This window comes from Bombus vosnesenskii, unplaced genomic scaffold, assembly GCF_011952255.1.
Source record: "Bombus vosnesenskii isolate JDL3184/JDL3185 unplaced genomic scaffold, Bvos_JDL3184-5_v1.1 scf7180000013314, whole genome shotgun sequence".
Classification (NCBI taxonomy): Eukaryota; Metazoa; Arthropoda; class Insecta; order Hymenoptera; family Apidae; genus Bombus; species Bombus vosnesenskii.
In genome coordinates, this window is record NW_022882960.1 from 6,192,413 (window position 1) to 6,219,270 (window position 26,858).

General features: G+C 33.0%; 4 protein-coding genes across 7 annotated transcripts; 2 read left to right on the top strand and 2 right to left on the bottom strand.

The window, feature by feature from the left end:
* The first annotated feature begins 26 nt into the window (after positions 1-26).
* LOC117235083 (protein MTSS 2) lies at positions 27-8,255 on the top strand. 4 transcript variants are annotated; one of them, XM_033496769.1, is made up of 13 exons: positions 27-647; positions 1,466-1,527; positions 1,735-1,808; positions 1,946-2,030; positions 2,111-2,202; positions 2,269-2,549; positions 2,635-2,934; positions 3,151-3,279; positions 3,501-3,570; positions 3,648-3,941; positions 4,011-4,150; positions 4,210-4,577; positions 4,668-8,255. In XM_033496769.1, the coding sequence occupies exons 1-13, from the start codon at positions 576-578 to the stop codon at positions 5,320-5,322; spliced, it is 2,622 nt and encodes an 873-aa protein (XP_033352660.1). In that variant the 5' UTR covers positions 27-575; the 3' UTR covers positions 5,323-8,255. The 4 variants fall into 4 exon arrangements, with proteins under 4 accessions (XP_033352660.1, XP_033352661.1, XP_033352662.1 ...); XM_033496768.1 differs by having other exon boundaries at positions 576-647; positions 3,414-3,570; XM_033496770.1 differs by lacking the exon at positions 3,151-3,279 and having other exon boundaries at positions 28-647; positions 3,414-3,570.
* Positions 8,083-19,268, bottom strand: LOC117235080 (pregnancy zone protein-like). Its single transcript, XM_033496762.1, has 25 exons — positions 18,961-19,268; positions 18,299-18,459; positions 16,658-16,899; positions 16,434-16,550; positions 16,028-16,194; positions 15,801-15,909; positions 15,279-15,512; positions 14,941-15,183; positions 14,475-14,800; positions 14,026-14,384; positions 13,815-13,951; positions 13,617-13,740; positions 13,059-13,179; positions 12,673-12,901; positions 11,994-12,199; positions 11,461-11,810; positions 11,073-11,305; positions 10,762-11,013; positions 10,235-10,624; positions 9,879-10,110; positions 9,624-9,796; positions 9,233-9,547; positions 9,036-9,093; positions 8,739-8,960; positions 8,083-8,618 (listed from the first exon to the last, which is right to left on the bottom strand). Exons 1-25 carry the CDS (start codon positions 19,041-19,043, stop codon positions 8,416-8,418), a joined length of 5,286 nt encoding a protein of 1,761 aa, XP_033352653.1. The 5' UTR covers positions 19,044-19,268; the 3' UTR covers positions 8,083-8,415.
* A 1,124-nt stretch (positions 19,269-20,392) lies between these two features.
* LOC117235088 (inhibitor of nuclear factor kappa-B kinase subunit epsilon) lies at positions 20,393-23,606 on the top strand. Its single transcript, XM_033496795.1, has 4 exons — positions 20,393-21,368; positions 21,468-22,641; positions 22,735-22,936; positions 23,041-23,606. The coding sequence occupies exons 1-4, from the start codon at positions 20,945-20,947 to the stop codon at positions 23,476-23,478; spliced, it is 2,238 nt and encodes a 745-aa protein (XP_033352686.1). The 5' UTR covers positions 20,393-20,944; the 3' UTR covers positions 23,479-23,606.
* Positions 23,530-26,703, bottom strand: LOC117235090 (protein VAC14 homolog). The gene is made up of 7 exons (XM_033496797.1): positions 26,314-26,703; positions 25,857-26,238; positions 25,216-25,789; positions 24,561-25,132; positions 24,363-24,481; positions 24,203-24,282; positions 23,530-24,141 (listed from the first exon to the last, which is right to left on the bottom strand). Exons 1-7 carry the CDS (start codon positions 26,415-26,417, stop codon positions 23,837-23,839), a joined length of 2,136 nt encoding a protein of 711 aa, XP_033352688.1. The 5' UTR covers positions 26,418-26,703; the 3' UTR covers positions 23,530-23,836.
* Positions 26,704-26,858: the final 155 nt, after the last annotated feature.

Sequence of the window (26,858 nt, forward strand, 5' to 3'; positions counted from 1 at the left end):
CTCCGGAAGTGATTGTCTAAAGTCTAAGGGGTAGAGAGAGCCGTTACCCTGAGTAACGATTAGATATACCCCGAATCCTCAATTTGAAGTTGTGAAACGGGGTCGCCGTAGGGGGCACAGATATTCAGGTATTGCAACGAAAACAGAATCGACGCAGACGCGAGAGCGATAGCCATAGTTGCTCGTCAGAATGAGTGCGTTGTGTTGAGATACCCGTCCCCTAGTGTTTACAATTTTCTTTGGCAAAACTAATCGGTGTTATGATTGCACATTGTTGGAAAATATTTGTGAAAATAGCACAGTGATCATTCGATTTCCAAATTGTTTTATTCGAAATTATTCGTGATACAGATATATGAGAGGCACAGTGTAGGTAAATACACTCAGTTGTATTTCCCTGTGTTACTTCAAACTTGTGTCTTGTTACGAAAATGGCGAATCTTACAAATCGCCGATATTCTTATGGAAATTTTGTATATATCTATATGGATAACAAAAAGTAGAACTATTCTACGATTCTAATGTGGAAGAACTTTATCGGAGCCAAGTAAGGAAAAAATTTCGGATAGTCAAAGATGGATGCAACAATTGAGAGAGAGTGCAGTGCTTTGGGTGGCCTCTTTCAACAGATTATAACTGACATGAAGGTAAGTAACGTTAATGGTGTGTCAATATTCAATATTTATTTTGCTTGAGCGCGACCGCGTTTTTTCCTGTTCATTGTTTTTTGTACGCTTTTCTACCTTTGCACAAGTAACGATGCAGGCCAAGGCGCGTTGTCGATGCAACTGTTCTTAATACATATACATATTTCGTAAATATTATGAAATCAGTATGACCGAAGAGGCAACATATTCCTTTAGTTATTTTTTCTTATGGTACCTTTTAAAAATATGGTTCCATTGTCCTAATTCTGGAAACTACTCTTCGAAACCATTGAGATACTTTAATGCGATAAAACGAGGACGATAGCTAATTTACACTTGTTCTAGTTCTATAATACTGTTCCGAAATATTTTTTCATATTTCCAAGATAATAAATGTATATATTCTTTTTACTTGATGGAACTAGTAAACAACGAATATAACGTCGAATAATATTTATAACAAAGTAAATTATGTAAAATAATCCTATTTAATAAATTTCATATATAAATTTTTTATAAAGTGTTATTTAATTTTATTAAACAGCCACAAAAATGCATGTAATATTGCAGCTATGTAACAATTCAATTTTCTTCTTCAGGTAGCTTCCTAGTTCATAAAATTATCTAATCAGAAAAGATAGGTAGGCGTATGTGATTGCATTACCCTATTAAATGTGTTGTATTTTTATGATAACATAAAAGTATCTACATCAAATGTAATAATATGTATTTGTACAATGTATAAAAATCGTATATATAAATTATTTATATATTTCTTATTTTGTAAATGAGAAAATGTTATAAAAATTTGTTTTTAGAATGGAGCACCATTATGGGAAGATTTAATTTCAAAAGCAACCAAATTACATTCTTGCCTAAGGTAATAATTATATTTTGATTACAGTTTAATATTTATTTTATTAGTAAACTTAAGATTTGACTTTTGTATTCAATAGTAATACTAATTATATTGTGCATAAAACATAAAAATAAAATTTACTGCAAGCTTGTATTTTAATTACAGATGTATTGTAAAATTTACTTTACAATAATATAATATCTCTAATTACATTAGATATTTTTTTAGGGCTGCTATTTTAGCTATTTCTGCATATCTTGAAACCTTTCAAAAAATTGCTGATGCTGCAACTAGTGCAAGAGGTGAATTATGTCTTATTTTCTATGTTTATTATAAACAATCATACATCAATATTTGTTTGTGTTATACTTTCTTTTTAATTTTTTATGAAATACTTTTAAATGTTAGCTCTTAGTCCAATAAAATATTTGTAATTAAGGTGCAACAAAAGAAATTGGAACTGCTTTAACCCGGATATGTCTTAGACATAAAGCAGTAGAAACACGAATGAAATCATTTACTAGGTAAGTTTTCATTAAACATTAATAATTTTAAATATTTATTTGTTAAATAAGCATTTTTTATTTACATATTCTTTTATTAGTGCTATTATGGATTGCTTGGTGTTGCCTCTTCAAGAAAAATTAGAAGATTGGAAAAAATCTTTAATAAATTTAGATAAAGAACATGCTAAAGGTTAGTATATTTAATGATAACATATTTGGAAATGTTGAAATATACTTGAAATTCTGTTAATTTCAGAATATAAAAAAGCAAAAGCAGAATTAAGAAAGCGATCTACTGATACATTACGTTTGCAAAAGAAAAAAGCACGAAAAGGTCATCATTTACAAGGACAAACACAAGGGCATGGAACATTATCAGGTGATATTGAATTGAATCGAATGCTAGAATCTTCAGCTGCTGTTGTTCAAGAAAAACGGTTAAGTTTAGAAGAAACGGAAAGAAAAGCCGTTCGCGCGGCTTTACTCGAAGAAAGGGGCAGATATTGTCTTCTTGCCAGATTTTTGAAACCAGTACTTGTTAGTAACATCAATTATAATTACCGGGTAATTAATAATTTAATTTCAAATAACACTATTAATAACATGTAAAAATCAAACATAGGATGAAGAAATTGCAATGCTAATGGAACTGACACACTTGCAAGAGGTTTCTGATCAATTACAACGACATGCAGCCTCTCCACATCATTTACCTCCTGCATCAGAGCAAGTAATAACAGATATAAAAGGTTGCGATGTAACACAGTGGTCACTTGCTACGCCGCCCTCAAGTCCTTCTCTGTCACTTGGGTCAAGAAAAAGTTCAATGTGTTCAATTAGTTCTTTGACTAGTAGCAGCAGTGGCTCTTGTAAAAGTCATCCAAGTCCATCTGGACACCCTTGGCACAGATCACTTTCTCAGGTGAAAATTACGGTAGCATAAATAACGGATATTACATCTTTTTCGTTCTGCTTCGTTATTATACTAAGAATGTCAATCATTTGTGCATGGCATATTAGTTTCACTATTTATGCACTAGCCATATTTTAAGCAAGTAGTTGCTTATGGATCATAGCATGAATGCCACTTGGCATCGGCTTAGTGTGTATGTGGTAGTCGATGTTGTACTCGTTGTAGTCTGTCGGTGTCAGGCCCTCCAGCATCAATGGTATGATGACACTACGCCACTTGGTAAATGGTAGTTCCCGTGACTCTGGCTTCACTTCTCAGGACACGTTATACACACAACCAATCTCTGAACATCAGGTAAGGTTGTTAGACACTAGTTGCTTGCCAGCACTTCATATTTTTCCTTTTTATTTGCAATATTCAATAGAGCACTGCATCCTTTGAGGTGTATGTCTTTTTTATGTTTTTGAAGTTAAACTGTGTTGTCGTAGGTATCAAATGTGTCTTCTCAAACTAATCAAAATACTGGTTGTACTACAACAAGACCTGTAACTACTGCTACTTGGCCTGACTTGCAGGAAACATCAGTTCAGTATGATAGGCAAAATCAAAACACAATCAACGAACGACCGCACACGATTTCTTCTGGTAAGAAAATTATTAATTAAAATATATGATAAAGAATAACGTATAATTTACTTATAATATTACACTTATTCTTGTAGCTTATGAAAAAGGCCATCAAAGACCAGCACTCAGTGTCTACACATTCCAAGCTCCAGATAATAGTAGCTGTTGTCATAGTCAACCCGCTTCTCCAGTTTCTTCTTCCTCTTCATGTTCTTCCTCTAATCAACAAGCATCTAGAGTACAATTGCGTAGAAATAATGGTAGTCATCGCCCTCCTATACCAAACAGATGTTCCAGTTTAGAGCGACCAACAGTTCCAGTAAAAAATGAACCTCCTGGAAGTCCTAGAGGGAAACCTAAGTTACCACTTCCAGCACACTTAGCAAAAGGTCTCTATTAATCTTTATGAATTATGTTAATGTTTAGAAAATAACATATAATATTACGATATAATACAGAATTAGCAACTCATCAACTTCAACAACCAATGTATGTGAACATGCACGAATTAGCAAATTTAGCTGCAAGTCGCGCTCAAGAGATGCAGTTACCTTTACCACCACCTCCTGCTTCATTATCAGCACCAGGAACTGAAAAGGTAAGGCAACAACATTTGACATTTTGTAACTATAAGTGCTTAGCTAAATATATTTTTAGACTGAAATTACGGAAAAAGATGGTGGAAGTCAAACATCAGAATCTAGTATTGAATCTAGCAGTGGATATGGAAGTCAAACTACTATACCGCATTCTCATTCACTTCATAATCCAACTGAAAATGCATGGAATGTACCTGGTGCTGTATCTACTTTAACGGTCCGTAGAGGATCGATGCAGCAAGTGAATAAACCTCCACCACCAACAAGACGAACGTCTACTATTATAACTGCTACATTCAATAATCCTTCAGCAGGTTCTAACGATGAACGCACTGATAATACTTGCGACGAAACTGAAAATCTTCCTCCCCCGCCAGCGTTTTTGTTAGAAGGTTCTTCACCTACAGCTAGTCCTACTCCTCAACGGTAGAATATAATTCTTTTCCATGTCTATTATGAAAGATTTCAATGGCACGTAAAACGCTAATGTAACGTAATATATATTCTATATCGCAGATCTATCTCAGTGTCGGAAACAGTAAGGACTCTTACAGAGTTACGTCATACACCTGCTAGTCCATCTCTTTTACGGAAAGCTACAGGACAAGCACAGTCGCATAACAATGCGTCTGCTACATTACCACACAATGCTGTGTTGCAAGTAACTCGATCATCTGTTGAACGTTCATGTGCAGCCATTCGTTCAGCTTCTCAAGAACGTAATTCAAATACTACACAAATAACTACTGTCAATACAGGTGTAAATATTCAAGGGCAAGGTCCGGGAGGGGTTGGCCAAAGTTTTATGGCGGTTCTCAGTGCTAAGCTCATTAACAGTACAGGTAATAATGCCACAAGTGGTAACAATACGAATAGTAGTCCCAAATCTACCAGAAAGCACTCCATTGAACAGCAGATAAGCAAAAATTCTAAAACACCATCTGGTTTTCTCGAGACTTTGAATGCTAAATTAGCGCAACAACAGCAAAACTTGCAAGGAAATAATACAACGAGTAGATCCGCAAGCGTAAGACGCATAATGGGTAATCGTGTACCCATTATGGATCCTTTACAAGTCAGGGATTCTCTCATGGATCAAATACGAAAAGGTACCTCGTTAAGGAAAACCAGTGGTCCCATTAACGATCGTTCAGCACCTAAAATTTATTGAGTATTATAATACGGATGTTCGTACAAGTTCCTTTGTTATTTCTGATGCATCTGATATTTGCGACCGTTGCAACAATCGCAACACGCATTATCAAGTCTGAACAATAACGTGTTTACATCGCCAAATAAAATTGCGCTTATTGCGCGTATATATGTACCTTTACGAACGTACATTTGGTAATTGATAATCAGTTAGACTGACTTCTTTGCATTTCGGTGCACTGACGTAAAATTCAAAGAGTAAAGCCAATTTTTTACCTGAATTCGTTAATATCGTGTTTAGTTTGATTAAAATTATGTAAGGAAGGCAAGCTCTATATTAAATCCATCTTTAATTTATATTTCACAATGCGTGTCATAATATATATAATATATACATATATATTAATTCAGTGCAAAGATAAAACGACGTGTCTTGTTTAATTAGAGAGCCCAATTTTATTATATCGTACGCGTACTTTATAATTTAAAATAATAAGATTTAAATAATATATTTATAAACTAAAGTAGTATATTTACATATTATTGCAACTTTAAGTTTTAACTTAAGTTGATGTTTGATACTAATGCCTGATGCTTGCCAGTACTATGGAAAACCTGACTGACTGAATCATATTTTAGTAGCAATTTAATACTTTATATTTTAATTTAAAGAAGAAATACAAAATCTGCATATATAATTTAATATAGAGCTCGTGTCTTAATGTATTATTATTTTACATGTAGTGATTAATTTTACCTGTATTGTCTGTCTTTCATTTTCCTGTATGAAGCGCACAAACACAATTGTCATTTTTATTTCAGACTATTTTTATTTTCTACTCAGTATCGTGTTCCATGCGAGCACAGGTTCTAATAGTAGCATTTGTCAACCAATATAATACTGTTTGGTATGACAAAATTGAACGTAAATGTATGTGAGTATTACTGCCCAGGTAGAACTTAATTTTAGAATTAGTTTTTATATTGGCCCGATTCCATCGAGATTTATATCTTTAATATTTATTCAATATCGATATACAATAATATTGTATTTTCCAGACTACAGTATTACTGCATTATTTTTGTTGTTTGAACAATTCGTAAGTTAATTTTACCACACCTTGAAAGTTTTTGTATTAACTTAGTGTAGATTTCTTTAGATTATACCAATTGTCTTTTACACATACTGCCTTCTTGCTAGAGAAGTGACACTTTTAAAAAATCCTTAATTTCGATATGTTTGTAAAAATTTCCCAACTTTTTTTTAATAGTAAACGATATATATGAATAATATTTTATAAAAAATTTTAGAAATCTAAAGATTATTAGTTAAATTACAACAAAATTATTAAATTGGTAAATAATTACTAAATTGTTCAATAATTAGTAATCTTCTATTTCAAGGGTTCTATTTTATTTTTATTAACTGTGGATCACTTTTCTAGCAAACTAATGATAACCACTTAGTCCTAGTTTTAAAACGTATATCCATATTTCGGAATACCATGGATTTGTATTTAGAATACTTCGCGATTGCAATGTCTGTCTCTTGCATATTGATTCTACATATCCGAATTTTTGTATCACTGTGTTTTTTGACATTAGGGTAAATATTGTACAATACTGTTTTATAATATCGATATCTACGAAGTTAGGAGAGCTGTTGAGATATGTGCATTTACTATTTACTCGAGCATTTACTGCCAACGTGTTCGACCAATATTCTCATAAATATTGAGTCAACATTTCGTCACAGTACTTGTGTTCTGCCTGGGCAATGCTGTTCCAATATCGATAAATATTAAAAGTAAACGTATATATGTATATCAGATCGGCGAGAAAATTACTAGTGCGTTAATACATCATTTTTGGTGAATGTATACCTTTGCGCATATTTAACTAACTGATGAAAATTATGATCCCAGTGTAACAAAGTATTATTAATCGTATTCGTCTCGTTTTTTCTTAAGTGACCATTTGCGAATAGGATTCTATAATATCTACTACATGTACCGTGTTGTTTATTCGTACGGATAAACGGTGATGTACTAACTACAAGCAAAAAATATCTATTGAATAGAGTATAATTGAAATCTTTGGAAACGACGCCGACTGAACTGAAAACGCTACTGCCAATTTATAGACATTCAAAAATCGTTCCTTTCATTCCTGATGCAGGTGTTAGGTTTTGCATTTTACTTTAGTGAAGCGTCGCTACGGTTAGTTTCTCTAGCGAACAGTGCAAATAGTCTTATTTATTTCGAGCAAGCATTTTACCGTTTACAAATGTGGATAAATAGCGAACACATTTCCAGTGATAATGCGATTTGGTATTTAATGCTGAAGTCGAACATAGGAAATTACATAAATAACAATAAAAAAAGAAGGACGAAGAAAGAAAGAAAGAGAAGAAAGATCGATAGCTTTATAACAAATATTCTCTGTAGCTGTGCAAAAAGATAGAAAGAGAAAATGTTTCAATTCCATCAGCATTAAATGACAAACACTTAGTATGATAAATAAAAAGAGCCGTAATAATAAAATAGATAACCGTAAAATCTGCTGTAATAAAATAATATTTAATGTAGTAAAAAGTTCGAGAGGTGATTGTTAATTTGTAATAATTATTTCAGTAGCAGATCAGATACAAAGAATAAATAAATAAAAGTATAACAAACAAAAAACCGATATTCGCTTTTTTGCGTGTTCACTTGTCAATATACATATATATACATATACATATATATAAAATTACGAAGGAATAAATTAATCAATTTACTATATTGAAAACTTTATTCACAATATATATAAAAAAAGAGGAACTTTCCATTCCCTGATACATATATAACTAATTGCGACGATGATGTTCGTTTATGTTTTCACGTGGACTATAGCTTATCCTATGATTACTTACATATTATGTAACTGATATATTTGTAGATAAAAAAAAAACAGAAAATGAAAAGAGTAAAGATTCATGTATATACCCTGCGCGAAATTAGTTCAGTTAAAAAAGAAAACAGAACATACAGTGTTATATCCTTGTAATCGAAATTTACACAATCGGTTTCAAACATTTTGCGCATTAAACACATTAAGATAGGTATACTATCTAACCGTAAACCGAGGGATCTTCGTACGTGCATTGAATGTTCTCTTCATTGAAACAAGAGGCTCGTGCCTCGGCCAATTTGCAAGGCATACCGCTTACCATTGGTAAACCATATATATGAAACGAATCGTTCAGTGTTTGTTTCTGATCCCCGGATGCAAGAAAGTCGTTATCCTTGTTTATGATTAATGCAAAACTTCCAGCTGCAAGAAAATATTTTTTTATACTAAATATACATTGTAAAACGGTGTACGTGTTATGTGTATCGAGGTATGGTGGTTTAACTTATCAATGTGTACCCCGTCTCTTAGTACGTTACGTACGGTTATCTAACTGTAAACAGGAACAATTTGGGCTTAAAGTGAACTCGACCGTGGCACGAAGACGTTGAACTTCTCGGGATGAATGCAAGTCTAGCAGCAATCTCACTTTGCGAAGTCGTCTGATTGCTACTTTAACCGCGCTACTTGCCGAACAATAAACATCGCTAATGTTTGACGGTAACTCCATACATACGGGACATGATTGGTTTACTCCCGTTGGCACTAAAGTAACATGTAACGTGAGAAACGATAATTGTACGTGTAACTGTTGTAGATTGTAAAATACATTTTACTTACACGGAATATTCGTCTCGGCGATTGTTGTAGTGTTCTTTATTTCAATGTCTGGCTCCACCTGTAAGAAATTGTCTCTATCGATAGTTCGACGAATCTTTTTATTTTCTTCGATTTTTCGTTGTTTGACAAATTTTATTTGACTAATTATTCGCAAGTCGTTTGGAACGATTAAAAAAGTTTGAAATGTATATAAATACCTGTACAGGTTCTTCATTCTCTATTTGTATAGTTGATACAGTTTGGTCTTCCGTTGTAAATGTCGGTGTTAAATCAGGTGATCCATTGGTAGTGATAGCCATTTCTGTTTTATCATAGGCATCCGGTTTCATATAAACTGGAATTGGTCCCTCTATTCCATCTGGCACTGCTAGTTCATGATTGACGACGAAGAAAGAGGAATTCACCGGACTGGTATTAAATTCTTTGTATTGCTTCATAGTAGATAGTTGATTTGGCGTTGTTTGTTCATCGACTGGTTCCGCGCTGCTACAAATTGAAGCGATTGTGTAATTCTGAAAGCATTTATTCTATCAATCGTTACATCTTTTTTTTTCTAATTAAAATTGAATAGAAATCGTCTGGACTTACAGTGGATACGGTAAGCTCTTGCTGATAGTAATCGTAAAGCCTCACGTTTGCTGGCTTAAGATGATCGACAAAATACTCCTGTATTATTCTAAACGAGACGCAAGTATTTTGTCCAGTTAATTTATCAAAATAAATCGTCATAGTATCTTGGTCTTCCTCGAATCGTTTAACTTCTGTAATTTATGAATAGATTTCAATTAATATCGTATTATTATCCGTTAATTCAATTTGTAATAGGAAAGAGAGCGAATTTACTTGAAGATGGATCTAATAACAAGTGAAGACTCGCTCGATCAGGCACGTAACCACTTATCATTCCAATTTCTAGCAAAGCCATGTTACTTTCCTCATCTGCCAGCTTATATCGAGCACAGATTGTAATTTCTTGTAACGAGCATTCGTTTCCATGACTAACGGAACGGGCTCTCACCGAAAGATCAAAAGCATCTGAACCGGTACTATGCGGGACATTGTATTTAAGATTGCTCTAAAATTGAAACGCAATGTTTATATAATTTGCAACGAAAACGAAATTGCAAGTAAATAATTATATACAGAGTTCGTAGCAAAGTTCCTGTATTCTTGAATAAAGATAAAGACATTTATTTTACCTGTACTAAAACACATCCTTTGCCTTGAGCAAAGATTTCTACGATAGTTGGTAAAACAGATAAACGAATTTGCTTAAGAACCATACGATTTTCGTTATGCAATTTGTAGACATAATCCACTTCCTTAGCAGTGACAAGAACAGACAAATCGATATTTCTATGTTGTACAGTCATAGCATATTTCGTAAGAGCCTCCAGTCCAACAACCGTGTCTTGAGTGGACGTAAATCCACCTTCGGCGTTTCTTTGCTTTGATATCCAGCGAACGGCTTTCAAGGCTTCAATCAAATGTCCATCACCTAATTTCAGTAAGGTAAGAATGACATATGCAGTCATTTCGATGCTTAGACCGATTGAAGGCTTAGTTTTATCCTCCCACCAAATTAGATTCTATAACGTAAAAAGATCAAGTATTAAGAATAATAAAATCGTAATTATAGATATATTTTAACTAAGTACCAAATAAAAAGGAAAAAAGTTTAGAAATAAGATATATTTCCTGATCGATTGTATATGTTCATTCTCACTTTGTAGCGTGTAGCGAGATTCATCAAAGATGTCATGCTGGAATTGGCCTTTGGATCTCCCAATAATGCTAACGCGTATGTAGTGAGAACCGTAGTGTGTAGATTATTGTGACCACTAGCTGTTCCCTTTTCCAAACAACTCTGGGCATTATTAACAACAGACGATGACAAAGGAACACCAGATTCGAGCAAAGAAATTAGGATGTATGCTGTTATTCCTGATGACAAGCCATCGTATTCTTCAAGGCCGCCCTAAAGTAAAACTTGTTGCAATTTATTGAGACATTCGAACAGTTGAAAATTTGGCGAACCTTCATCTGTTTGTGAAAGACAGTGCCTATTACGGGGAAACAACCATTTTCCAATTGTTGCGATGTGATCCAGCTAACAGATAGCTTAAGATCCTGTTCGTCGATATGAATCAAGGTTGCAGCCTGAGCAAATGATTTTAATACGAATGCAGTCAGCCATATAGAGCTTTCACTACTTCCAAACGCAGAATAAGAACCATCCACATGTCTGTACGTTAGCTCTCTCTGGTATCCTAAGTTCAATATGTAATAAAAACGGTTAATACTGCCTTAACTGATCAATAAAAAATGGAAGGTTTTTTCAATTTTATAAAACAAATTTCAATCAAGTACATTAATCGTTCTTGCTAAAAAAATATTCCTCTTTCATAAAAATATGTAACGATACCTTTTTCCATATTCCTAATCGCTTTCGTACGAAGTTCGGGATTATCGATTCCGATCACATCCAGATATTTAATCACGTGAATATTTGGAACAAACAGTACCATATTTTGTTCACCGCAACCTTTTGGTAATTGTACAAGTTTATCTAAATTTTCGAGTGCCGGACCTAAGATGTCTCCTATCAAATTTAAATACGCTCTCCCACTATCCGGTACCGCATCTTCAGGCAATGTCAATTCCCACATGAACGCGGAATCATCGCTGAAATCCATCGGGCAAATCAACGTAGATTTCGTTTCTTCCATGGGGAAACCTTCGGGTAGAATTAGAATCGGTTTCATGATTACGTCCCTTAAACATGAATAGATCAGGCATTACGTTCCTTAAATATGAATAGATTAGTTATTGTTTATTATTAATTTCTATTTCTTATCTTTGTATCGTTAAAATTTATTCTTACTTCCTATTAGGAAGTTTCTTTTTTTTGTTTTTTTACTATTTGACAGTACGAGCTATTTATTTATTCTTAATTACCGCGTAAATACCACAGTCTCTGGTCCGCATGGTTCAGGAAAATCAGTGTCTATGAAAGCGGCAACTGTTACGTTAACTTCTCCGATTACTCGTGGTTTCAAGATGTATTGATAGACAATACTGTCTCGTGGTTTTACACAGAACGAGGCGATAGAATTCGACGAATGCAAATCAATTCCTTCTACTTCTTCCATTTTAATTTTTACCTGTATATTAATAAGTGAAACAAATTATTAAATACATGGATTTTGGAGTTGGGAAAATTATTTGAAATAAAATGCAATTTCGGTAGACGGTATACGCCTAAAACCAATCTATTAGAAAGTATATTTAAAAATACGAAATTTCATGCATAAGAGAATTCATATCTTTTAGTACTTAAGAATTTATTTGTTATAACAGTGGCAGATTCAAACGGAGTGAGGGCAGTAGCGCGGTCGCTTGTCCTCTCCTCAAGATTAATAAAATATAAAAATATTATGTCACAGTTTGAAAAACTAGTTAGATATGGTACAAGATAGAAACATTAAAATAAAAATTACAAGCAAATTTATATCTTGTAAAATAAGGTTAAAAAATGTACTTATATATGTACTTTTACACATTTTGTTACTTCTTCCTCAGAAAGGCTTCTGGATCCGCCACTGTGTTATAGACGAACTTACAACGATGCACTTACTGGTAAACTGTGATGCATGTAATTGAAAAGGGACACTTTGAAACGCATTATTTCTCCACGTTTTATGCTGTACGGTAAACTATAATCCAGGAAGAACAATTGGAATGCTGTTATAGTGGTCGGAGGGGCTATTCCAAGACCGTGAACCGGCGAAATACATGTTGTATATCCAACCCAATCGGTGATGGTGTGCGGAAGTGTACGTTCTATCGTTACTTTGCCCTCTTTTCTATGAAAAATAATTAAATATATAGTTATAATAATAAATCTGATCGAATCTTGATCGTGATCAACAAGTAACGTATTTATCACAAGAAGACATATAAGAAGGATTGTTAGCACTCTCGAAATATTCAGTACGCTCTTAAAATGTATTTCAATCATACCCAGTAGGCACCAATTCCCACAACCACGTTTCAGGAAAATATGATCTAAGTGTAGCCGTCTGAGCCGGATTTTGGTCAACATATTCTACTCCTGGGTCCATGGCCGCAGCAGCAACAGCATCTGTTATTGGACAAGTTAAAAATTTCAATGTTTTTATACTTAGTCGCTTTCTTCCATAAAGAAGTTTTGCAAGCATGGAGCGTGAAGCTTTGAATTTAAAATCCACTAGTTTTGCGAATGCATAGGTCGCAATTGTTTTCTTTGCAATCGTCAGCTTGGACGAACGATCGAAGAACGTCTTTCGTTTATTCTAGTTCTGTAAATATACATATATGTATATCTCATCGATTCGTACAAACTTACACTCGATTTCTTTTCTTTTATTTGCACATACATTACACATGCCAAGTAAATGGAATTTTTTAAAAACAGAAAATGACCTACGATATCTTTATGTTCGTAAAAAACTGAAGGGAAACGATGGCATTGCGTACCTTTCGTACTTTGTTACACGAGATTAAATTCGTTAGTAATAAGAAAGATTAGCAAAAACTCGCCAGAATGGAAGGACTTGAAAGAAGACACATGGGAGGCAAGAAACATGTCTGTGTGTTCCATGTACATCCACGGGCATGGTCGTGTTTGTAATACGAGATCGCTCATTACAATCACTCCAAAGTCCTATGAAAATCAAGATCGAATCGTTTAGAGTGTCTAGAGGTTAAGGGGATGAACGCATACGCAAAAAATCTTACGACAAAAGCTTGTACAGCGTCCACATAGTTAACCCTTTTGTTGTATATTACGTTGTATTTCGTGTTTCTCCTTTTTCGCAATTCGGTAAATCCTGGAAAATGATTGATCTCTTCGTTCGTTCCTTCTGATGCCATTGCTGTACGATTCAAATTTAATATTACAAATTACGTCAATAATTATATCAAAGTTATAAATAATTCAAGGACGTACATTTGCAATGAATTGCCGATAGAAAATGTGGCTCTGGAGTTGGATGAAATCTTCTCAACTGGTCGAACGTTTGAGTGGCACTGATCAGATTCGATTTCGATTTACCCAAAAATAGGGTCGATTTATCTACCGCAGAGATTCCACAAAGCGATCCAGGAGCAGCTTCCACGTGATACTGAGTCGCCGATCCTGGTGTTTGAACATCAGTATGCCATGCGGTTTTTACTTTGTTCTCAAAACAGTGGCCAACTTCTATTGTGTAAGTTGTTGCGACAATTTCACCATCTGATCGTACGTAATAAAGTAGCAATTCCGAAACTGGAGCCATGCTTGGCGTTACTTTAACGCTTAATGGGAATCTAAAAAATATATATTTTTTAGCTGAAAGCTAACGAATTATCGATGACACAATTTAGAAATCGTAGTATAAAAATATTAGAAAAATTTACCTGTGTACTACAGCTTCCTGCTCCGTTTTGTTAGCAAAAGATTCAATAGAACCCAATAAATTGTGAAATTCAAAATAATTCAACACCGTATCCCGATTAGGTTTGTGCTTTACGTGCCCATATATTAAAATACCTCCCTTGGAATTGATCGAATAATGGAAAGAAATGGATTCACTCATGTTAGGGGGTGTCGTATACATAACGTTAAAGGAATACTTTTCGCCACACGTGATCGGTTGATTTCCCCGAGCTACCGTTAAGTAACTATCGGACGGAGAATACCAAGGATTTACGGTGGTAGATGCTGATGGTTGATTCATGAAAACCTGAAATAAATTGCATATGAGACCAACATTTATGAGAAATTAAAATCTGAATGTTTATAAACATAAAATGTTATTAGGATTGATAAGTCTCTAACGATAGTTAGTAGCAATATTAATAAGTTACTATCAATGTTACTTACTTTCCAACGTTGGTCTGGTGGATAATAGGTTGTCGGATAATCAACGGCGGTGGCGACAAAGCTTAACAAAACGATATTTTTATGTTGCGGTGGTACGACAAAATCGACGAAACCATCAGGCGATGACATAAAATCACGACATTCTACAACATCTTTGTCCCATTCGATTTTTCCACGTACTTTTAGGCAAATTTGAATTTTTTCGTTCGGAGCGGGCGTGTCGTCGTGTCGCAAAACTCGCAACTATCATAAAAAGATACGATTTAAATAAGGTAATTATTACCACTGACAGATTAAAAATTATATTCGAGTAACATAAGCATGAGATAAAAATTCACTTTTCCATGATAAGGTAAACCGAACTTGAAGTATTTAGGTGTATAATTCTCGTATTCTAATTTCAGTGCTTCGTGCATCACCACGGTTCTACTAATCGTAGTTTCTACTACACCAGTCCCGGCTTCTGTGAATTCGGCTATGAGAACGATATTGTTCGGATCCATTTTCCAATGCGCCAATCCAAGAACCGTTCCAGAAAGAACAAATTCGGTGCAACCATCCGGTTTATCGAGCTAAAATATTTATTTCGTCTTTGATATACCTTTCCACTTCGATAATCAAAATGAATACGATAGAAGAAATGTATGGCCCGTTTGATGCAAAAGTGGTATAGGTCGATCTTTTGCCTGTTTGGTTTAGCTGCAAATCTCGAGAACAAGTATATATTCGTTAGTTTCTTGGTGGATGGCAGAATAAGCAACGATCTTCCTTATGGAACTCTTACTCTATTCCTCGTTATTCGGTAACCAGCATTTTTTTACTTACACCACTTTTGCATTAAACGGCTCGTGTATACGTACTTCCGTTTCGTAACGTATTGCCGGAAGATTGGGCAATCTTCTCCAACTTGGCGTTTGCGGAGTTAACTTCAGCAATAGATTACCTTTCACAGGTTTACCGTAACTATATCTGTAATGTTAATCATTATTTAATCTTAATGTATAATACGATTTACGCATTAATGTAATAGCTTAGCAACGTTGTTCATAATATTTGAAATTTTATGGTAAAGATACGATAACGATACTTGACACAGATGTTCCAAGTCACGTTCTCCACATCCGCAAGAATATATTGTGGTGAATTGATGGTTATTTGAAATTTTGGCAGAACGTATTTCTCTACTTCAAATCGAGTAGTGTGAATCAACTTAGAATACTCTCTTTCTTTCATTACTTTTATGTTCCACGTTCCCTGTTACATAAATTACACGTAGGGTTTATATAAAATTATTTAAGCATAGAGAAAACCATCATACTCTTATTTTTCTTATCTAACAAAATAGCAACTTGTCTTTAGTCTTTGAAACAATTATTTTCTCGTTTAGTCGATTTGTTCTTTCTATCTTTTGATTCGAAGTATTCGGTTCTTTCTAACTTTCTCTTTAACTTGATCGCATTTAATTATTTTCTCCATAGACGTTTCGATTTTACCAAGGTTGGTTCCGGAGACAAAGGAAACGTCAACTGAGCCATCCCGTTCTCCGTGCTTATGTTCGTCCATTGCGCTACTCTCACTAACGATGGACTTTCGATCCATACTTCTGGAATCTGCGAGCAACGAAAATTCCGAAACATATTCAAAGTAACGACGAAACGATAATTTCAGGGAAGCAATAGAAATCTAACGAAAAATTTGGAACGAAGTAATTTCTCACCGATTTTTGCGACGGTTTTAAATCATGCATAAGCATCAGAATTCTGATTTTAACGTCTTGACCGGGCTTGTAGGTCGGTTTATCGGTTTCTACGAAGGTGATCAAAGAATCATCCTCGATCTCTACGGTTGATTCCGATACCACGACGTAATCGGGATACTTGTCGAATTTGATTTTTAATCGGAGCCTTGCGGTTCTGGAAGCAGTCTGCGGTACTGTTAAGTGCAGGCATGTTTCTGTACCTGAAAAAGGGAAATTCGTAGATAACATCAGGAAAGAAAGTTTTGGGATTGAACTGGTGCTTATAATTTATAATATTAAGTTTGAAAATGTAATATATGATTATTTGCCATGTTAGCTTGCAACATCGAAGCAATCGTCTTCGTCTGACATAAATGCATTCGCGCAAAAGGACATCCTTAATCGTTAAATTGCTATACCAAGAAAGGCTGCAAACAATTAGCTGCTTAATTACACGTCGATTTAGATAATCGTTGTTCCTACAATTGCCCATACGAGCTTTAAAAAAACATTTGATACTAAAGTTTTCTCAATAATAATAGGATTAAATTTGTTCATCCCGTATATAATAATATAAATGGGTTTCTCATGTATATATTCTAGCGATTGCTTATTTCCTCTCCAGAGAGGGAGTCGGCCAATTCAGTCCCCCCGCAGGAAGCGACAATTTCAATTTACGATTTGTTTAAAGAGTCCGATATGAGATGAAAACACCTACAGAGATAAGGGAGAAAATGAAAACCAAGAGGATAGGAAAAGAATTTCTTGAAAGTCGAAACTTTGATTATTTTGTAGTTCCTACGTCATTTTTCGCGTAGCTAGACAATTGTAAATTAACTACAAAATAACGAGTTATTCGAAATATTCTTTTATACCGTAAAACGTTGTTCCAAATATCATCTTTCCCCTTAAGCAGTAAAAGCGTAGAATTTGGAACGATCTTTATTAGTAAAATCTTTATCTTCTATGTTACTGTACACCTAAGCACTCTTACATCTTGATAGTTTTGTGCTTACTCGTTAACGCAACAAAGATTACGTAAAATTAAGTAAAATTCATTAATAGTAATTTTAATTGAAGAATTGCGTGTTTAACGTTTAAAATCAAAATCAGTAATAATTTAACGCAATGGTATTTCTATATTAACAACTCATCAACATTTCGTTAAATTAATAAATAATACAAATTCGTATAAATTAATATAAATTGAGATACATCTTGCAAATTTCATATATAGTTTATGCATGCCATTGACGGAGGTCGCTTATCGAAATGATACCGATGATCTTGAGTACATACATAATATGTATAATGTACATACACAATGTGATGTCAAAGGTCTAGATTGGATCTCAAAGAACCGTGAATCTATTCTCGCAGTACAATAAAGACGAGTATATACAAATTACAAACATCTATCAAGACAACTAACGATGTAACGCGTGAATAATCTTTTAATAATTATTAATTTAAAACTTGGAAAATTGAACTTTGTTTCTTCGTATGACAAGAATTTTTTAAGTAACTAATAATGGCGTGCACGTAATTCTTTGAAGATTATCGTTACTCTTGCAATATTCTTTGGTTTGCAGTTCTTCGTTCAATTACAAGTGTATTTACCTGTTTTTACAACGGCGCTAGTACGAGCCAATACTTGATTTTCTATCGTGGGCACTAGCTCGAGAAGAACATGAGCCGGTAGTTCCAAATTGTGTAAAGACAAACAGCCGCTTTCGGTTTCGCCGGCTAATAATCTTTTCGGTGCCATAAACACATATCCCCTAAAAACAAAATAGAGCTAGCACAAATGCAAAATAATATACTACAAACTTTATTTTTCGTCTTGTTCTGCAACCCCTGCAGTGCATACGTATGTTTAACGACGTAATATTACATCGATCAAATTTATATACGTTAAAGATTATCGGCATACCACTGTGTATTACCAAATATCGTAACTAAGTAAGAAAGTTGATATCTTTTTAGAAATCAAGCTTGGAGATTCTATCGAACAATCGCACAATTTTTCTCCTGAATATTATATATTAAATATTTTTTTCACTTATACTTTATTTATATTCTATCTATCATCTTCTTATCTTTCTTCTATATATTATCTAGTCTTTACGAAAATTATACGCGCAATTAGTTAGTACTTCAAGATGGCATATTTTTCTCGTAAAGTTATCGACGTCCAACGCGTCCACTAAGACATTGTCGTGATCGATAATCTGATCGTTATCTTGAATTTGAATTCATAGAATTTAATCGGCTACAATTACCGATTTGGAGTCGACGTAGTTTCGCAGTAGCGTGAAATTCCCACAGAATAAACAAACAGCACCAAAAACACCAATTTACCCATCGTACGTATCTCGTATAGTCACACTGTTTCTAACATTTAGTTTCGACAAACTATATTCGCGAACATGCTTAACGCTTATTCAAGACCTAGCGCTTGTTCGCCCATTAAATGGCAAGTATCGTTTCCTGTACGATAAAGACGCAAAGAACGTTTAACAATGCGTTAATATATGTACGTAGCTCTGCGCTGTACGCAGACTGAAAGCACGATATTCGTTCGGTCCCTCTTATTAACCCCCTGAATCTGTAAGGAGAAGGGTTAAGCGTTTCGCTAATACCGAATAGAACACGTACGACGTACGTTCAATTTTCTTCTATGTCACTTATCAAGCTTTAACGTACGATGAAACATGAAATTGTTGATAGAGGTAAGGAGTATTACAATAAAAGAATTTTCTGTACATTTCAGAAAATGTATAATTTGGTGTTTGATCTAACAAAATTATAAGATATCTACGATAAAGAACGAAGTATAATAATTTTTTGTACTAATTTAAATAATTATAAAATTATTGAAATATATTTAATAAAGAACTGTAATAACTTTGTCACAAGTAATATTATATTTCGTAGGACATTCTTCTTGTTTAATTACTGATAATTAAATTATATAGCTGAGAAGTATATGCGGACGAGTTCGTCTAAACTCTGTTTGTTGCGGTTCATATTTCTTAATCCAATATTCTTAATTCAACGTTAATAATGTTGCAATGATTTAATGTTTACATCATGCATTGCATATCTTCTTCTCAATAACTCTACGTTATCATAAAAGTTATCAAGGTTTATTATGGATTTTCATTCAACTTATTTAATCATACAAAATCAGAGAGGAAATTTCAGAGGGTGTATCTCTATACAGAGTGTATATCGCAACTGATAAAAGTATAAGGTCTAAACGATTCGTCTGAAAGATACTTTAACTTTAATTTCATACAATCTATCGTATAAAAGACAAAGAAACGCAGAACCAATTTATGTTTCCCTTGTCTTTCGTATGAAAAGTTTTGTTAACTTGTGGTTAAAATATCTTTTAAGTTAATCGCTTCTGTATACAAGCACCACAGTATGTTTTTATAGAGGATAAAGAACGCATCGATTGATGTAGAAAAAATATATAATTTAATAAAGAAATAGAAGTAACCTTGAAATCTTTAAAAACGCCTTTACTTTGATGACAATCGCATACGTAGCAGAGATGAAAAGAGGTTTTCTGGAAAGAATACTGATCTGATTGGTTGTTTTTGACAGACTGTAGAGTTAAACACGCGTATTGGCCGAAAGTGCCACCACATGCAAATAAAACAATATAGCAACGCGTGAGTCGCATGACAGCGGACGATAGACAGCAATAGCTCCTTTACCCATGTAACGTTTTATGAGTCTTTTTTCCATCTTTGTATATATACATTATTTATGTCACGCGATATAATACACGAAACCATTTAATTTGTTGTGTTATTAATTTTTATGCACTTTTACTGTTATATGAATTTGATTGATAACATAATATAGATCTCGCTAAACATTATATACTTTTAATAAGAATTATTATTTTTACTATCTGTCACTGCATGAAAGGCCGAGGATCTGGAAGTACTGTTACGCTCCTGCACACACTGAATAACAAGTTGTACAATTGTACCGATACATATGTACTTTATTCGAAAGTTGCTGATCACTGACAAGAGTGCATTATTAATCATTCGCATAAATTTTCATGTAACGTGTTATGAAACGATTAAGAATAATCCTGAAAAGTAGAAAGTTTACAGATGTATAATATATATAAATACGTACGGGAGAATTGTAGTTTTAAAATTTGTCAATCATAAAATAGGTTAAACTGCTTGTCAAATTTTCAAACTCACAAATTTTGTATAAGCTCCGAAAAGTTTAAAAATGTCTTTTTTACGTGGATCGACAAATTTTGTATGGTGTACAACTAGCGTTCTTGGGAAAGGTGCAACTGGTGCAGTTTTTCAAGGTGTGAATAAAAACAACGGGGAACCCGTCGCGGTTAAAACGTTCAATCAGCTCAGTCATATGCGGCCACATGATGTACAGATGCGAGAATTCGAAGTCCTTAAAAAAGTAAATCATGAAAATATCGTTCAACTGTTAGCAATTGAAGAAGAGCAAGATGGACGTGGAACGGTAATTGTTATGGAGCTTTGTACCGGAGGCAGTCTCTTCAACATCTTAGACGATCCAGAAAATACTTATGGGCTAGCAGAGAACGAATTTTTATTAGTCTTGGAACATTTAACTGCTGGAATGAAACATTTACGCGATAATAATTTAGTACATAGAGATTTAAAACCAGGTAGGAAATTATATAATATAAAAATATAAACATATAAGTTTGAAAAATATGATATATCTATCTGTTTAATAAAGTCATAGATTATTACTATTCTTATAGGTAATATAATGAAATTCATTGCTGATGATGGTAGTACGATTTATAAACTTACTGATTTTGGTGCTGCCAGAGAATTGCAAGAAGATCAGCAATTTGTATCTTTGTACGGTACGGAGGAATATTTACATCCAGATATATATGAACGTGCAGTCTTACGTAAACCTGTTGGCAAAACCTTTGGGGCAACTGTAGATTTGTGGTCTATAGGTGTGACATTGTATCATGTAGCTACAGGAAATTTACCATTTAGACCGTTTGGTGGTCGTAGGAATAAAGAAACAATGTTTTATATTATTACAAAAAAAGCATCTGGTGTTATATCTGGTGTACAAACTTCTGAAAGTGGACCTATCGAATGGAATAGAGAATTACCACAAAATTGTCAGCTGAGTATTGGTTTAAAAAAAATTGTAACGCCGTTATTAGCTGGTTTACTAGAAGTTGATCCCCAAAAAATGTGGAGTTTTGAACGATTCTTTTCAGAAGTAACTGATACTCTTTGCAGAAAACGTATACACATATTTAACATGCATAAAGGGAGTCTTATAAAAGTCTTCCTGCATCTTGAAGAAAAGTTGACAGCGCTTCAAGTACATATACAAGATCAAACTGACATTGCGCCTCATGCTCAGATAATTCTTTTTGGAGATACATTTTTAACAAATATTGTCGAAGAATGTACTCCTGGAAAAGGTTATCCTAATACATCTGAGAGCAAACCATTAATGTTATTTTCTAAAGAAAACAATAATGTTGATTTGCCTGTGGATTCAGAATTACCTAAATTCCCAGTATTTGCAAATTTAGTGTCTGTTGAAAATGATGCTAGTCAAGCAAAAGTAGCTTGTTCTGTAGGCTATGTTTGCAAAAGAAGAATCGACAAACTAGTATTGTGTAGTAAACTGTCACAGGATGCGATCGAAGCTTTCAGTGGACTTGTCTCAACAGAACTCACAAGATTATTAGAAAAATGTCAACATTCCAAAGATTTTACAAAAGCTATAGAAGATACAGTTATAGCAATAGAAAGAAGTGAAAATCTTGCTTGGCAAATTTTTAGAAAGCTTGGAAGTCAAAACACTTTAGAAATGAAGAATTGGAAAAAAGAATTGGATTTGAAAAGTAAAGAACTTTTGACTGAATTAGCACCTGCGGTAGTGCAGCTTCATCAGAGGTGATTAATATTTGTTAGCATTCTCTCTTGGTTTGTCTAATAAGAATGATTTATACCATTTGAATAAAATTGGTTTTATTATTTCAAATATAGGTACATGAAGGAAGGTAGTCTGCGTGGTGAATGGGACAATATTATTCGTGGATTGTGGTGTCCATGGGCCAACAAAGCGAGCCAAAAGGCATCAACTTTAGTTGACCGTTTACGAGATGGTTGGCAACATTTATTAAGAGACAGAGCTACTCGTGGCCTTACATACAATGATGAACAGTTTCATGTTCTGGAACGAATAAAGGTATTTTTTCAATACAGATATCTTCATATCATGTAGGCAAGAAAGCAGAGCATTATAAAAAGAAAACCAATATTTATTTTTAATCTCTCTCCACTTATTTTCAGGTTACATCAACGGGACAAAGAATAAAGAATCTTCTTGAAACATTTTGTGTACCATCTATGATAAGCCGATCTGAATGTGTTGCTGATTGGTATAAAATGGCACAAACGGTTTTCCTACAAATTCAAATCTTAGACAAAGATGTAGATAATTATGAACATATATTAGAAACGTATTCTTATCGCTTGTCTCATGAAAGCAAGGAACGTTATGAGAATTTCTTACATTTAATAGACAGATTTCCGGAGAAATTAAGAACTACTGAAAAAACTAATTTACCCGCTCAAGAAAGTACAAAAAAATGGAAGAACATGTGTGTCATGCAGGAAAGAATTGCAATGATTCTATATAAAAATGATTTACTTATAGATCAACTTGACCGTATATCAAAGCTTGATAGTCTAGATGATACAGATGATTCAGAGTATACATCACTCTAGCAAAATGTTTCATAAATTTTATTATTTTTTTAATGAGGAAAAGACTGTAAATACCAATACATTTATTCTATTTATCGTTTTGATGTACTTATATGTACAAAGCCAATAAATAGTAATTGTAAAGTTAACTGTATATATTAAATATTATGAAAAAACAATTTATTTTGATAATATATCATAATTTTTTAATAAAAAGAAAATATCATAAAAATGTGTAAATTTCTTTTGACAAGTAATTCATACAATAACAAAGTTTAAAAGTATGTATCCATCTGTGTATATATACATATACACAAGTTTACTATCACACAAATTATTATTTATAATTATTTAAAATTTAATATTATAAAAATGTTATTTATATGTCTGCATGATTTGTATTTCTTTCTGTTAAATTTGTTAATCGCAGTTTACGTTTTTGTTCTTTATGTTGTTCTTGAGTAGTGTGAAAATGTTTCAATAATTCAGGGAAATTAAATGTATCTTTAAATGATTTTGGCCTCGATACTGTTTTTGGTATAGATTTTGTTGTTGGTGGAATTGCTGCTAAACGTCTTTGTAAAGTTGCATATGCTTCACTTTGAGGAAGAATCATAAGCAGACCATAAAGTGCATATACTAAAGCATCATTTTCTTCCCTTTCTAGAAGTTGTAATCTCAAATCTAAAATGCATTATTTTTCTGTAAATATAATTTAAATACCACAATAATTCAATATACTTACAAGTAAATATTGGAGACTCGATCAGTTGTACCAATTTATCTATTTCAGTAAGAAATTCGACAGTTACTTCTATATTTTCGCTAATTTATTTTTAATTAAGAAATATTAGATTAGAAAAAATTAATTTTAAAGTTTGATATAATACGATAATAAAGGATACAATGATCGAATAATATTACATGCATGTTCATAATGTTGCGATAAAAGGCACAGTGCTACAGTTGCAACAGGATTGTGACACCAGGATACATATAAACATTTGAACAATTCGCAACTTTCCTATAAGAACACATATAGTTTAAAACATATAAATATATAAAACATTTAAATATGTAAATAATATTTAAAGTATACTCACTACAGAATCTAAATCTTTAAGTTTATTGCGCAAATCAAATAATTCTGAACTTGTTAATAGTATAACGTTTAAAGTTTGTATCATTGTACATGCAAAATTTAAATTTGGTTCCTCCAACAATATTTTTGCTAATGTTTTATAAATATCTTCAGCACTTAATAATACACATAATTCTCTAATAATAAAAGCTCCTCTTTCTTCTAATAAATGTCTGTCTGTTGAAAATATTCTTAATAAATTTACAATAAATTTTGTAAAATATTTGTTTTGCATTTCTGCATTTGAATCTGGAATTGCCGCTTCAGGTGATTTTGAGCTAATTATTTCAGCCATTACAACTAATGTTTGTTGCACCACTTCATCTGAATTATCACTTAAAGACTTCATTAAAATTGGGAACAAATTTTCTATATGATTAAACATTTTATGTGGAATGTTTATGAACAAATGATGAATCCATTTTAAAACAGCAACTTTTGTTTGGACTGATATATACATTAAGTGTTTTGTTAACACTTCAACAACACTAGATAAATCTAAACTTTCAGCTAGGGAATAAGTTTGACTAGAATCTGAAAAAATCAGTTTTTTTATTATGATCATTCTTTAAGTATTTTAGAACTTTTTAGAAGATTTTAAGAAAATATAATTTTACCTTTTTGAGTTTGAGCACCAGTTTCACTAGCATTATATACAACTTCTTTATTTTCCATAGTTATTAATTTCATCAAGTTCATATTCACTTGTGTTGCAGTTTCTTTAATACTTTTTCTAGTATCTCCATCATATGCTAAACATGGTAATACTGCTATAAGAATACCAGACATATAAGGAAGCATAAGAGGACCTGATAATTGTACAAATTCCTTAATCCATGTAATTGCTGTTAATTGTAATAATTCATCTGTACTTTGGGCATGTGTAATTAAGATATTTATCATTCCTGGAAAATCTACTCTTCCAGGACTAGCCTTTATACTTCTTAAAAATTCACCCAGAACTGTGTCTGTAACTTTCTTAATTTCTGGCATTGGATCCTCTAATATTCTAAATAAACCATCAAGAATTTCAGGCAAAAATATGATAAAATCCATGTTGGGGACAGCATCTAAGACAGACACCCAAGCTATTACAAACTGCCTACCAAATGGATTTTTAGTATAAATGCGTTCTCGTAATAAAGGCATAAATCCAACTAGATCAAATAGACCACTCTCAGTTACAATATCCTGAAATAGTGTTTAAGATAAATAATTTTATATTATATATGCTGTGTATTCCACAATTTTAAATTACCTTCATTAGTCTATCAAGTAACTCAGTAGCATTTTTTACACTTTGTTCTGAGTCACAAGCTAATTTACTAAGTGCTGCAAAAATATCTGTAAATTGTGGCAATACAGCACCTCTTGCTACTTTCACTACATTGTATAAGCTTTCACAAGCATAATATCTTACACGTAAATCAGAATCACAGAAACAAGCTAGGATAGGGTGAATTAAATCTTCTATATATTGACCAGTATCTTTTCCCAATCCTACTGCTATTGCTGCAAGACCTATTAAACCACCTTTTCGTGTATGCGGATTTTGTGATGTAGCAAGATCTTGGCCTAATACTTTTAATAATCGTTTTATTTGAACGGTATTATTGTGTGCAGCAAATTCTTTTACCATTCTGGAATAAAATATTATTAATAAATGTCAAGAATAAATAATATTATAAACAAGTAAACAAGAAATATAACCTTACTTTTCTATTTCTAAAGCAGCTGCTTTTCGTTTTTCATAAAGTTTATCATTAAGAGAACGTACACAAGCAGCACTAAGTGGCGCATAATCTCTTTCGGACATCATCTCTTAACGTCACGTTTTAAATTACAAAACTATACATTAAAATTATTCAAGAAAGTGACAGCTGAGCCCGTATTATTCCGATGTCAAATTTTCACTTAATATCATCTCTATCAGCGCATGTGTGCGTATACAATACGTGTAAATGTATATATATCATATACAAAGTGGACCAGATAAATAGGATCACCTAACATCTGCTTTATTTATCGCTATATAAAAAATCTTTTCAAGGCAAAGTTACACCATTTCAAGGGTACACATAATGGTGAAAATAGATTTTTCTCATGATTGTTTTTTTTGCAAAATTTCAAGGTTATAAGTATTTTTTAAAACATAACACTATATTTATTTTTCAATATTCTTATAAAGCGCGAATAAATCATAAATTTAAGGACCTTAATACCGATCCTATCATTTAATCTTAAAATATTTACGTTGCAT